Below are 15279 nucleotides of genomic sequence, written 5' to 3'. Positions count from 1 at the left end.
AACCCCATTCTGTAGATGAGGTATTTGACCGAGTTGAATTTGGCCATGAAACGCCTGTTTTGTTTGTACATGTAGTAATTCTGTTGTCTTTCCTTCCTCTACAGGACAGTACACTACACCCCCAGCCTACCCAACCCAGCATCCCAATCAACAGTCTGTGTACCAACCAGCCATGCATCTGCAACAAGCCCCTCCTTATACGGATGCTCCTCCTGCTTACTCTGAGGTACATTATAACAATTCAACCACTACACAATATGTCAACATACAAAGTCTAAAATAAAAATTTGAACATCATGGGATGTGATGGACAAGCTGGTTTTTATTAATAATCTTTTAGTTTACATATCTTTTATTGGCTTTCAGAACACAATTTTTGTTAATTTTTATATAAGGGTGCAACATAATAATTCAAGGTTTTGCACCATCCTCTTCCAGACAAGGGCATGGATGCTTTTTTTCTTATAGGGTGCAAATCACATGGGTTACACCTTTTTAGGAGAGGTTACAGATTCTGTAAAACTTGCCATGCTGTTAATTTTGAGATTTTTTTAGAATGAATATACAGTATTGGCATTCTCCTGAATAATATTGGGCATGCTTTCGGGATGCTAGCAGTCAGAATCCCGCCACACAGCCAAAATGCCGGTACTGGAATCTCGACATTCAGCACCCCGGTTGTAAGTACGCACCCCACTGTAGTTTTAGCCTGGTGGGGGGTTAGGTTTTGGCATCCCCAGGAATGGTTAGGGTTATGCTGAGGGGGGGAGGTGGGGGGGTAGAATTTGGTTAGGTTCAGGCTGTGGGAAGGGAGAGTTAGAGCAATATTGGGACAGGGTAAGTAGTTGTAGGAAGGCCAACAGTTTGGCCGTGCTAAACTTGAAAACGTCATGATTGTGAGGCGCACACCAAGTAAAGTAAGCATTCCAGACCCTATGGTAAATCAGAGCAAAAGCCGGCTTACGGGCCTTCAACATAGTTTGAACGACCGCCTCAGAAAAACCCTTGGCCCTCAGGACGGAAGCTTCAAGAGCCATGCTGTCAAAGCCAGACGGGCCAAGTCCTGGTAAACACAAGGGCCCTGAACGAGGAGGTCTGGTCGTTGTGGAAGTAGAAGGGGACGATCCAGAGAGGCCCTGTAGATCGGAGAACCAGTGCCGTCTGGGCCACGCTGCAGCGATCAGAAGTAGGTTTCCTCCTTCTTGCTTGAACTTGCGTATTACTCTGGGTAGGAGTGACGCCGGAGGGAACACGTACGGCAGCCGAAAGTTCCATGGGATTAACAGAGCATCCACGAACGCTGCATGAGGATCCCTTGACCTTGCTCCGAAAACCGGAACCTTGTGATTGTGCCGAGACGCCATCAGGTCCACATCTGGAAGGCCCCACTTGTCCATGAGAAGTTGAAACACCTCTGGATGGAGGCTCCATTCTCCGGCGTGTACGTCCTGACGACTGAGAAAGTCCGCTTCCCAGTTTAGGACCCCCAGAATGAACACTGCGGATATGGCTGGCAGATGGCGTTCTGTCCGCTGAAGAATCTGTGATACTTCCCTCATTGCCATGCGGCTTCGAGTGCCGCCTTGATTGATGTACGCCACTGTGGTGGCGTTGTCCGATTTGTAATTGAACAGGTCTGTTCTGTATTAGATGCTGGGCCATTGTCAACTCATTGAACACTGCCCGCAGTTCCAGAATATTTATCGGGAGTAGAGACTCCTCCTTGGTCCACCGACCCTGAAGAGTGTGTTGTTCCAACACTGTGCCCCAACCTCTCAGACTGGCATCCGTCGTCAGAAGGACCCAGTTGGATATCCAGAAGGGACGGCCTCTGCTTAATTGTTGGTCCTGAAGCCATCAGTTCAGTGACAGGCGGACCTCTGGAGACAAAGATCATGTGAGATCTGATCCGGTGAGGCAGGCCGTCCCACTTGGTCAGAATTAACTTCTGCAGAGGGCGAGAATGGAATTGAGCATACTCCATGTCGAAAGCCGACAACATGAGACCTAGCACTTGCATTGCCAAATGTATCGACACTTGCGGACGAGATAAGAAGCATCGAATCAGAACAACCGCTGGTTGTGAGTGTCCAATAACGCTCCCAGGTGTACCATGCTCCGAGCAGGAACCAGGGAGGATTTCTTCCAGTTAATCAGCCACCCGTGGGCTTTCATGAACTGGACCGTCAGATCTAGATGACACAGAAGTAGTTCTGGGGAATTTGCCAGGATCAACAAATCGTCCAAGTACGGTAGGATCCTGACCCCTTGACGGCGGAGTGTAGCAGTCATGACTGCCATTACTTTGGTGAAAACTCGGGGAGCCATTGTCAAACCAAAGGGTAACGCCCAAAATTGGTAATGGAGGTTGCCCACCGCAAACCTGAGGTACTGCTGATGAGACACTGCAATAGGAATATGCAGGTAGGCATCCTGTATGTCCAGGGAGACCATATAGTCCCCAGGCTCCAAGGCCAGAACAATAGAGCGCAGAGTCTCCATACGAAACTTGGAGACCCGCATATACTTGTTCAAGGACTTCAGATTGAGAATGGGCTGCGAGGGCCCGTTTGGTTTCGGGACTAGAAACAGCGGTGAAATACCCGATATGGCAGCCACACAGCAGCTACATGCGCGCACACATATATAGTCACAAGCGTACCATGCAGAAATTATACACTATAAAACTGAACTGGACTAGCAATACAAAGTAATACTCAGTATAGCTATATATGTTAACAATAGATATAACAAAGCACAGTAGATACTGGATGTATATCACAGGGTATTGTTGTTGGGTTATCTGCGCACTGAGATCCTAATGTGTGGACGAGCTGCTAACACTTGTAGGCGACCAGACTACAGATTGCGGAAATATTTGAATTGTAGTGTAGCGCTCAGTCCTAGCTACTAGTTTTGCTTGCCTAAGTAAATTAAGTGTTGTCTGTGAGTACCCTTAGGTTAATTATAACCAATTAATTTATTATATTTAATAAGGTGATAGCTCTTGTATGGTATATGGTCTTACAGATAAATCATATGTTTCCCAAACAAACTGTTCACATTTCTCTAACGTCCTAAGTGGATGCTGGGGACTCCGTAAGGACCATGGGTGGGGGGGGGGGGTTAGCGGCTCCGCAGGAGACTGGGCACATCTAAAGAAAGCTTTAGGACCAACTGGTGTGCACTGGCTCCTCCCCCTATGACCCTCCTCCAAGCCTCAGTTAGATTTCTGTGCCCGACGAGAAGGGTGCACACTAGGGGCTCTCCTGAGCTTCTTAGTGAAAGTTTTAGTTTAGGTTTGTTGTTTTCAGTGAGACCTGCTGGCAACAGGTTCACTGCATCGAGGGACTAAAGGGAGAAGAAGCGAACTCACCTGAGTGCAGAGTGGATTGGGCTTCTTGGCTACTGGACATTCGCTCCAGAGGGACGATCACAGGCCCAGCCTGGATGGGTCCCGGAGCCGCGCCGCCGGCCCCCTTACAGAGCCAGAAGAGCGAAGAGGTCCGGAAAAATCGGCGGCAGAAGACCTTCCTGTCTTCAATAAGGTAGCGCACAGCACTGCAGCTGTGCGCCATTGCTCTCAGCACACTTCATACTCCGGTCACTGAGGGTGCAGGGCGCTGGGGGGGGCGCCCTGAGACGCAATAAAACATGATAAAAATACCTTACATGGCATAACATAGCTCCTGGGCTATATGGATGCATATAACCCCTGCCAGAATATACAGAAAAACGGGAGATAGGCTCCGCCCCCTTTTCGGCGGCCTTATCTCCTCAGCACACTGGCGCCATTTTCCCTCACAGCTCAGTTGGAGGGAAGCTCCCTGGCTCTTCCCTGCAGTCACTACACTACAGAAAGGGTTAAAAAAAGAGAGGGGGGCACTAATTAGGCGCAGTATTAAAACATACAGCAGCTATAAGGGGAAAAACACTTATATAAGGTTATCCCTGTATATATATAGCGCTCTGGTGTGTGCTGGCATACTCTCCCTCTGTCTCCCCAAAGGGCTAGTGGGGTCCTGTCCTCTATCAGAACATTCCCTGTGTGTGCTGTGTGTCGGTACGTTTGTGTCGACATGTATGAGGAGAAAAATGATGTGGAGACGGAGCAGAGTGTCTGTAACAGTGATGTCACCACCTAGGGGGTCGACACCTGAGTGGATGTACTGTTGAAAATTACGTGACAGTGTCAGCTCTGTATAAAAAAACAGTGGTTGACATGAGACAGCCGGCTACTCAGCTTGTGCCTGTCCAGACGTCTCATAGGCAGTCAGGGGCTCTAAAGCGCCCGTTACCTCAGATGGCAGATACAGACGCCGACACGGATACTGACTCCTGTGTCGACGGTGAAGAGACAACCGTGATTTCCAGTAGGGCCACACGTTACATGATTGAGACAATGGAAAATGTTTTATACATTTCTGATAATACGAGTACCACCAAAAAGGGGTATTATGTTCGGTGAGGGAAAAACTACCTGTAGTTTTCCTGAATCTGAGAAATAAAATGAGGTGTGTGATGCGTGGGTTTCCCCCCGATAACAATTGATAATTTCTTAAAAAGTATTGGCTGTATACCCTTTCCCGCCAGAGGTTAGGGTGCGTTGGGAAACACCCCCTAGGGGGGATAAGGCGCTCACACGCTTGTAAGAACAAGGGCTCTACCCTCTCATGAGATGGCCGCCCTTAAGGATCCTGCTGATAGAAAGCAGGAGGGTATCCAAAAATGTATTTACACACATACTGGTGTTATACTGCGACCAGCAATCGCCTCAGCCTGGAGGTGCAGTGCTGGGTTGGCATGGTCGGATTCCCTGACTGGAAATATTGATATCCTAGATAAGGATAGTATATTATTGCCTATAGAGCATTTAAAAGATGCATTTCTATATATGCATGATGCACAGCGGAATATTTGCCGACTGGCATCAAGTATAAGTGCGTTGTCCAATTCTACCAGTAAAATGGTCAGGTGATGCGGATTCCAAACGGCATTTGGAAGTATTGCCTTTGAAAGGGGACATTTGGGGTCGGTCTTTTAGACCTGGTGGCCACGGCAACAACTGGGAAATCCACGTTTGTACCCCAGGTCGCCTCTCAAAATAAGACGCCGTATTATCAGACGCAGTCCTTTGTTGGCAAGCGGACAAAAAGTTCCTCTTTTCTGCTCGTGACAGAGGGAGAGGAAAAAGGCTGAAGAGATTACCCAGTTCCCAGGAACAGAAATCCTTTCCCGCCTCTGCAAAAGCCCTCAGTATGACGCTAGGGCCTTACAAGCTCAGGCACGGTGGGGGCCCGTTCTCAATGAATTTCAGTGCGCAGTGGGCTCACTCGCAAGTAGACCCCTGGATCCTTCAGGTAATATCTCAAGGGTACATATTGAAATTCGAGACGTCTCCCCCTCGCCGTTTCCAAAAGTCTGCTTTACCGACGTCTCCCTCTGACAGGGAGGCAGTTTTGGAAGCCATTCACAAGCTGTATTCCCAGCAGGTGATAATCAAGGTACCCCTCCTGCAACAGGGAACGGGGTATTATTCCACACTATTGTGGTACCGAAGCCAGACTGCCCGGTGAGACCGATTCTAAATCTAAAATCTTTGAACACTTACATACAGAGGTTCAAATTCAAGATTGAGTCACTCAGAGCAGTGATTGCGAACCTGGAAGAAGGGGACTACATGATGTCTCGGGACATCAAGGATGCTTACCTTCATGTCAAAATTGACCCTTCTCACCAAGGGTACCTCAGGTTATGGTACAGAACTGTCACTATCAGTTCAGACGCTGCCGTAGGGATGGTCCACGGCACCCCGGGTCTTTACCAAGGTAATGGCCGAAATGATATCCCTTCGAAGGAAGGGAATTTTAGTTATCCCTTACTTGGACGATTCCCTGATAAGGGTAAGATCCAGGGAACAGTTGGAAGTCGGTGTAGCACTATCCCAGGTAGTGTTGCGGCAGCACGATTGGATTCTCAATATTCCAAAATCGCAGCTGGTTCCGACGACTTGTCTTCTGTTTCCTAGGGATGTTCCTGGACACAGTCCAGAAAAAAGGTGTTTCTCCCGGAAGAGAAAGCCAGGGAGTTATCTGAGCTAGTCAGGAACCTCCTAAAACCGAACCAAGTCTCAGTGCATTGATGCACTAAGGTTTTGGGTAAAAATGGTGGCTTCCTACGAAGCAATCCCATTCGTTAGATTCCACGCAAGAACTTTCCAGTGGAACCTACTGGACAAATGGTCCGGGTCGCATTTTCAGATGCATCAGCGGATAACCCTGTCACCAAGGACAAGGGTATCCATCATGTGGTGGTTGCAGAGTGCTCATCTTCTAGAGGGCCGCAGATTCGGCATTCAGGACTGGGTCCTGGTGACCACGGATGCCAGCCTGCGAGGCTGGGGAGCAGTCACACGGGGAAGGAATATCCAGGGCTTAGGGTCAAGCCTGGATACATCACTTCACATAAATATCCTGAAGCTAAGGGTCATTTACAATGCTCTAAGCTTAGCAAGACCTCTGCTTCAAGGTCAGCCGGTGTTGATCCAGTCGGACAACATCATGGCAGTCACCCACGTAAACAGACAGGGTGGCACAACAAGCAGGAGGGCAATGGCAGAAGCTGCAGGGATTCTTCGCTGGGCGGAAAATCATGTGATAGCACTGTCAGCAGTATTCATTCCGGGAGTGGACAACTGGGAAGCAGACTTCCTCAGCACGACCTCCACCCGGGAGAGTGGGGACTTCACCCAGAAGTCGTCCACATGATTAAAAAACTCGACAGGTATTGCGCCAGGTCAAGAGATCCTCAGGCAATAGTTGTAGACGCTCTGGTAACACCGTGGGTGTACCAGTCAGTGTATGTGTTCCCTCCTCTGCCTCTCATACCCAAGGTACTGAGATTGATAAGATGGAGAGGAGAAAGCACTATATTCGTGGCTCCGGATTGGCCAAGAAGGACTTGGTAACCGGAACTTCAAGAGATGCTCACGGAGGATCCGTGGCCTCTACCTCTAAGAAGGGACCTGCTCCAGCAAGGACCCTGTCTGTCCCAAGACTTACCGCGGCTGCGTTTGACGGCATGGCGGTTGAACGCCGGATCCTGAAGGAAAAAAGGCATTCCGGATGAAGTCATCCCTATCCTGATCAAAGCCAGGAAGGATGTAACCGCAAAAACATTATCACCGCAATTGGCGAAAATATGTTGCGTGGTGCGAGGCCAGTAAGGCCCGACGGAGGAAATTCAACTGGGTCGATTCCTACATTTCCTGCAAACAGGAGTGTCTATGGGCCTGAAATTGGGGTCCATTAAGGTTCAAATTTTCGGCCCTGTCCATTTTCTTCCTAAAAGAACTAGCTTCAGTCCCTGAAGTTCAGATGTTTGTAAAAGGGGTACTGCATATACAGCCTCCTTTTGTGCCTCCAGTGGCACTTTGGGATCTCAATGTAGTTTTGGGTTCCAAAAGTCACATTGGTTTGAACCACTTAAATCTGTGGAGTTAAAATATCTCACATAGAAAGTGGTCATGCTGTTGGCCCTGGCCTGGGCCAGGCGCGTGTCAGAATTGGCGGCTTTATCCTGAAAAAGCCCTTATCTGATTTTCCATTCGGACAGGGCGGAATTGAGGACTCGTCCTCAGTTTCTCCCCAAGGTGGTTTCAGCGTCTCACCTGAACCAGCCTATTGGTGGTGCCTGCGGCTACTAGGGACTTGGAGGCCTCCAAGTTGCTAGACGTTGTCAGTGCCCTGAAAATGTTTCCAGGACGGCTGGAGTCAGGAAATCTGACTCGCTGTTTATCCTGTGTGCACCCAACAAGCTGGGTGCTCCTGCTTCTAAGCAGACTATTGCTCGTTGGATTTGTAGTACAATTCAGCTTGCACATTCTGTGGCAGGCCTGCCACAGCCAAAAATCTGTAAATGCCCACTCCACAAGGAAGGTGGGCTCACCTTGGGCGGCTGCCCGAGGGGTCTCGGCTTTACAACTTTGCCGAGCAGCTACTTGGTCAGGAGCAAATACGTTTGTAAAATTCTACAAAATTGATATCCTGGCTGAGGAGGACCTGGAGTTCTCTCATTTGGTGCTGCAGAGTCATCCGCACTCTCCCGCCCGTTTGGGAGCTTTGGTATAATCCCCATGGTCCTTACGGAGTCCCCAGCATCCACTTAGGACGTTGGAGAAAATAAGAATTTACTGACCGATAATTCTATTTCTCATAGTCCGTAGTGGATGCTGGGCGCCCATCCCAAGTGCGGATTGTCTGCAATACTTGTACATAGTTATTGTTACAAAAATCGGGTTATTATTGTTGTGAGCCATCTTTCAGAGGCTCCTCTGTTATCATGCTGTTAACTGGGTTCAGATCACAGGTTATACGGTGTGATTGGTGTGGCTGGTATGAGTCTTACCCGGGATTCAAAATCCTTCCTTATTGTGTACGCTCGTCCGGGCACAGTATCCTAACTGAGGCTTGGAGGAGGGTCATAGGGGGAGGAGCCAGTGCACACCAGTTAGTCCTAAAGCTTTCTTTAGATGTGCCCAGTCTCCTGCGGAGCCGCTAACCCCCCCCCCCCCCCCACCCATGGTCCTTACGGAGTCCCCAGCATCCACTACGGACTATGAGAAATAGAATTATCGGTAAGTAAATTCTTATTATAGCTCGTAAATGACAAGTTTTATTGCGATAGGAATAAGAAAGTGATTACAGAATGAACTAATCCCCAGAGGACTTAAATTGAAAAAAACTCCCACACACAATAGAGAGGATATATCCTTTATGACAAAGTGGAACAGTATTCTTAATGAATGCTCAAAGAATTTAATCACACTACTTGTAGAGACTAATACATCAGAATTAGAATCCATTGATAAAACTATCGAAACATTAGATGCCCAATTAGAGCCCTATAAACAAGAACAAGAGTTCATCATCAATCTGTTAGAAATCACTGCACAAAGAATTCTAAGACGAGAAAGTGAATTAATAGAAACAAAGAAAAGAAAGATTCTTAGAGACAAATTTGGAGTCAGAAAACCTCAAAAAGCTAGTAAGAAAACCCCAAAGCCAGGGAACGAAAAGGCCAGAGGAAATTTGAAACCCATCCCAAAAGGGAAAAACAATAGAACTCCCATCTACAAAAGATTAAACCTAACATATCAGCAATACATGTCAAAAATACACAAAACTGAAAGAAATACTGAAACAGAAGCAAATCTAGGGCAGAATTCATCCATCTCCTCAACAGAAGACGTAGAATCAGTAGTTTCATTTTCGATTTATGAGATCGAAGATGACCCACAATACGAGGAAATAGCAAGATTATCATTAGAGAAAGGGTGGGATAATCAGAATTAGGCAAGCACTTACATTACAGAGAGGCTACACACAACCATAGGAAAGAAATCCACAGATCCACCTACAAATAAGTCTTTGCAAGAATCACATGAAGCAAAGCACTCCACAGACCTGCCACTAAACAAACCAATAGAAGAACAAGATAGAGAAACATGTGCATCAAACCTATCCTTTTTAGGGGTAAGCCACCCAAAAGGACACGACAAGAACACCAACAGCACACCAACAAAAACAGGGAAACGCAAACTAGAAGAACAAGGGGGTGCAGGGGGGGAGGAAAGAACAAGGACAAATCACCTATACACCTATAGTGACAGGAGAACTGGGGAAAGGAGTATTCAACCTAAGCAATTTACTTAGGCAAGCAAAACTAGTAGCTAGGACTGAGCGCTACACTACAATTCAAGTATATCACAGGGTGTTTGTACCACACAGCCCTGAATGTATGCACTCTTTCTTAACTAACACTGTCCCAGTGACAGGTAGAATACTTAAGTGTCCTGTAAAATGCACAGCGCTGGTGATCAGGCGGCTTTACAGAGGAGGATTTGCCCCAGGAACAGCTCAGCTCCGTTGTGATGCCGGCTGACGGAGTCAAGGAGAGATATGCAGGTCCAGGGTGGGAACATTCACTGAAATGGTGCCCTGGGGGAGAGGCTAAAGGTTGGCCTTCTCCCCCTGCTGGCTATGTAAAAATGGGGTTTTAATGAGAGGATAAAACCCCCACCTGTGCCCAGTGTCCCGGTGACTAGTGGAGCGGCTGCCCGATTAGTGTCCACGCCAGCGTGCGGTCCGCCTCACACGGCCATGCCGGATCACGGTTAACAGCGGGCCAAAGAGAACCCTTACCTCCCCTTGTACCTGCGGCCACGCGATCCTGGAGGGCAGCGGCGGTTGTGTGTGACTGACAGGAAAGACACCGGAGCCTCAGACCCGGCAACCAGGGCGCATGATATACAGCGCCGCTGGGGGAGCGATGGAACTGCAGCAAAGTATGTTTTATGACGTACATAAAAGCTGCAGCCCTTGAAGTCTTCAAAGCTTTTCTTCTTTCTTCAGTTTAAGCTATAATATGGGCTGCAAAGGCAGCCCCCCTGTTGATTGTCTGCTTACTGCATGGCACCAACTTACAAACTGAGCTCCTGTGCATGAGGCGGGGTTATAGAGGAGGCAGCGCTGTGCATCTTGGGAACAGTCAAAGCTTTGAGCCTGTTGGTGCCTCAGATCAAGATCCTACTCTACACCCCGATGTTAATCCTTGAGGAGCCCAGTGTACCCCGCAGCAGAAACACGGCCCAATTTTGAATCTTCATATTTTCTTTAAAATATATTTTGCTACCAGTATGCAGTTACTTAAATCGCCTTGAAATCATTTGCTCTGACACTGTATATGAATCAACCAGTCTTGAGTGCTTTTCTACAAAGCAATGCTGCCAAGTTGTCATTCACACAGTGTGATTTGCCTTTTAAACTCCACAGCGAGAACACTGACGATCTGTGCTTTTAATAAAATTTTATACATTTTTCAGTTTTAAGTTCAGTTGACTTTGCTAGTGGGCATACATAAGGTAATAATGTAGTCCTCTGAAGGTGGAAGGCCCACTTTAGCTGGCACGATAAATAAGATGTTCTGACAGAACTATGAAGGGTGTGTGTCTATACACTGTAAGACGTTTGGAGGAAATCCTCACTTCCCAGCATGGAAGCTGCTGAATGATGGTCAGCACAATCAAACCAATTTGATTATAAAACAATTGCAGTTGATTTCAAGCTGGTTTCATGCTGTGAACACTGAATGATCGTTCAAAATGGTAGTTTCTGTAAAATGATCGTTCATTGTATGGCAACCCTAATTCACCACAGTTAAACACTACTGATGTTTACCAGTGTCTTTTTGTCATTGACAACAAAGGATATTTAAAATAAAAAATGCAGTGATTTGTAGCTGCTCATATCTACAAATTGAGTGACCCTCCAACAGAATAGACTGTGGGAATATAAAGACACTGCCCCAGCAGCAAAAAGAAAAGAAAAAAAATTGTTTGTATAATGTATGTAGATAGCGTTCCCGCTAGGAACCGGTTCTGGCACTGAGGTGCATGTTCAGTATGTTCCGCACCTGCTATGAGGTGTGGCATCACTATTGGGGGCAGCGTGGCCCCCTCTGTCACTAATGGGGTCGTGCCCCAGCTGCGCAGTGTCATTAATGGGCGGCGTGTGTGCTGGGATTTACCCAAACTCTCAATCCACGGCTTCTATTCATGAGGCGGCAGTTTTTTAGCATTTTGCCCTTTAAAAATCGGACGTGGCTCCCTGCTATAACAGCCTAGCATGAACGCAGACACGAGGTGCGCTCTTCTGAATAAACAATCAAACCATATATCAGATGGAGTACTTGCCAATGGTTGAGCAAGTAATCTGATGAAAAATTATTTGAATCGTTTATATTGAGTAAATGCTCTTCTGTGGTGGCATTTCACGATTATTCTGTTATCACAAAAGGGGGAGATATATTTCTCTTGCGTCCTAGAGGATGCTGGGGACTCCGTAAGGAGCATGGGGTATAGATGGGCACTCTAAAGACTTTAGATGGGTGTGCACTGGCTCCTCCCTCTATGCCCCTCCTCCAGACCTCCGTTAGATCCTGTGCCCAGAGGAGACTGGGTGCACTGCAGGGGAACTCTACTGAGTTTCTCTGAAAAGACCTTTTTGTTAGGTTTTTTATTTTCAGGGAGCACTGCTGGCAACAGGCTCCCTGCATCGTGGGACTGAGGGGAGAGAAGTCAGACCTACTTAAATGATAGGCGCTGCTTCTTAGGCTACTGGACACCATTGGCTCCAGAGGGTCGGAACGCAGGTCTCACCCTCGCCGTTTGTCCCGGAGCCGCGCCGCCGTCCTCCTCACAGAGCTGGAAGATAGAAGCCGGGTGAGTATGAGAAGATGGAAGACTTCAAAGGCGGCAGAAGACTTCTGATCTTCTATGAGGTAACGCTGCATGCCATTGCTCCCAACACACACACACACACTGGCGGCACTGTATGGGTGCAGGGCGCAGGGGGGGGCGCCCTGGCAGCAATTATTAACCCTCTGGGGACACTGGCATAGATATATACTGCAGAGGCAGTATATTGCAAAAACCCCTGCCAGTATAAAGGTTTGAGCGGGATCGAAGCCTGCCGGTAAGGGGGCAGAGCTTGCTTCCTCAGCACTAACCAGAGCCATTTTCTCCACAGCACGCTGCAGAGAAGCTGGCTCCCCGGACTCTCCCCTGCTTGAACACAAGTACAGAGGGCAAAAAAGAGGGGGGGGGGGGGGGCAAATTTAATTGGTGCAGTGAGTATATTTATAAAAGCGCTGTACTGACTGGGATTTATTCCGGTGGCGCTGGGTGTGTGCTGGCATACTCTCTCTCCAAAGGGCCTTATTGGGGGACTGTGTATGTATATATGTATGTGTATATATGTATGTATGTGTGTGTGTGTGTGTGTGTGTGTATGTATGTATGTATATATATATATATATATATATATATATATATATATATATATATATATATATATATATATATATATATATATATATATACTATCCTGACGACGGGTGCTTACCCGAAACGTTGATGTCCCAATAAAAAGTTTTTTTCAGCTCTATACGTGAGTAAGAAGACTCTGAGTGCCGCCATTCTGCTGCTCTGTATCCTTGGATTATTTCCTTATGGAGGGCACCGGAGCAAGTATTAATCACTAGTGCCGGATGATCTTGTGTGTGTATGTATGTATATATATATATATATATATGTAGAAGACGGTCCGGCACTCCAATAACTGGTGCATTTGTCCCTGGTGCCCTCACTTTCCCATAGGTAAATGCAGTAAAGATGATGTGCGGCACTCAGGATTGAAGAAAAGAATCACCACCAGCGTAATGATCAACGTTTCAATTTTACTATGACCTGATGACAATTTTCATAGTAAAATTGAAACGTTGATCATTACGCTGGTGGTGATTCTTTTCTTCAATCCTGAGTGCCGCACATCATCTTTACTACTATATATATATATATATATATAATAAATATATATATATATATATATATATATATATATATATATATATATATATATATATATATATATATATATATATTTTTTTTGTAATTTTCTATATCCCTGAGTGTGTGGGGGTGTCGGTACGTGTGTGTCGGAATGTCTGAAGCGGAAGGCTAGTCTAAGGAGGAGGTGGAGCAGATGATTGTGGTGTCTCCGGCGACACTGACACCTGATAGGCTGGATATGTGGAATGTTTTAAATGCAAATGTGTCCTTATTGCATAAGAGAATGGACAAAGCAGAGTCCAGAGAATAGACGGAGTCAATCCATGGCTTTGGCTGTATCACAGGGCCCTCCAGGGTCTCAGAAACATCCTTTGTCCCAAGTAGCAGACACGGATTCTGACTCCAGTGTCGACTACGATGATGCGAGGTTACACCCAAGGGTGGCCAAAAGTATTCATTATATGATTATTGCAATAAAAGATGTTTTGCATATCACAGATGACCCCTCGGTCCCTGACACGAGGGTATGCATGTTTAAGGAAAAGAAACCTGAGGTAACCTTTCCCCCATCTCATGAGCTGAACGCTTTATTTGAAAAGGCTTGGGAAACTCCAGACAAGAAACTGCAGATTCCCAAGAGAATTCTTATGGCGTATCCTTTCCCTGCACAGGACAGGTTGCGGTGGGAATCCTCGCCCAGGGTGGACAAGGCGTTAACGCGCTTGTCCAAAAAGGTGGCGTTACCGTCTCCAGACACGGCAGCCCTCAAGGATCCTGCTGATCGCAGACTGGAAACTACCTTAAAATCAATTTATGAACATACGGGTGCCTTGCTCAGACCGGCAATAGCGTTGGCTTGGGTTTGTAGCGCTGTAGCAGCTTGGGCAGATACCTTGTCACCTGACATTGATACCCTAGATAGGGATAGCATTTTATTGACCTTAGGTCACATTAAAGACGCAGTCTTATATATGAGAGACGTTGGGCTGTTAGGTTCGAGAGCCAACACCATGGCGATTTCTGCTAGGCGAGCCCTGTGGACCCGCCAATGGATGGCTGATGCCGACTCAAAGAGACATATGGAAGTTTTGCCTTACAAGGGTGAGGTTTTATTTGGGGAAGGTCTCGTGGACCTGGTTTCCACAGCTACTGCGGGTAAATCTACTTTTTTTACCTTATGTACCCCCACAACAAAAGAAATCACCACCATATCAGATGCAGTCCTTTCGGTCGCATAAGTCCAGAAGAGGTCGGGGCTCTTCCTTCCTCGCCAGAGGTAAGGGTAGAGGGAAAAGAATGCCTGCTACGGCTAGTTCCCAGGAGCAGAAGTCCTCCCCGGCTTCTACTAAATCCCACCGCATGACGCTGGGGCTCCTGAGGGAGTCCGCGCCGGTGGGGGCACGTCTTCGACTCTTCAGCCACGTCAGGGTTCAGTCAGACGTGGATCCTTGGGTGATGGAAATTGTATCCCAAGGCTGGAAGTAGAAGACGTGCCTCCTCGACGATTTTTCAAATCTACTTTACCAGCTTCTCCCCCAGAAAGGGAGATAGTTTTAGCTGCAATTCAAAAACTGTGTCAACAGCAAGTGATTGTCAAGGTTCCCTCTAGTGCAACAGGGGAAGGGGTACTATTCAACCCTGTTTGTGGTCCCGAAAACGGATGGCTCTGTCAAACCCATTCTAAATCTAAAATCCCTAAACCTGTACTTGAAAAAGTTCAAATTCAAGATGGAATCGCTCCGGGCAGTTATTTCCAGCCTGGAAGGGGCGGGATTTTATGGTGTCACTAGACATAAAGGATGCATACCTTCATGTCCCCATATAGCCCCCTCTTCAGGCATACCTGAAATTCGCTGTACAGGACTATCATT

At 47.1% G+C, this 15279-nt stretch overlaps 1 protein-coding gene across 2 annotated transcripts in view; it reads left to right on the top strand.

Moving 5' to 3' along the window:
- Positions 1 to 15279, top strand: part of DAZAP2 (DAZ associated protein 2) — a 35364-nt gene that overhangs the window by 11512 nt on the left and 8573 nt on the right. For both annotated transcript variants that reach the window (XM_063952282.1, XM_063952281.1), the window contains exon 2: positions 105 to 226. In XM_063952282.1, coding sequence (XP_063808352.1) covers positions 105 to 226 — 122 coding nt within the window. The remainder of the gene's footprint in view (positions 1 to 104; positions 227 to 15279) is intronic.

This window comes from Pseudophryne corroboree, chromosome 2 (assembly GCF_028390025.1).
Source record: "Pseudophryne corroboree isolate aPseCor3 chromosome 2, aPseCor3.hap2, whole genome shotgun sequence".
NCBI lineage: Eukaryota > Metazoa > Chordata > Amphibia > Anura > Myobatrachidae > Pseudophryne > Pseudophryne corroboree.
This window is presented reverse-complemented; position numbering and strand designations above follow the sequence as displayed.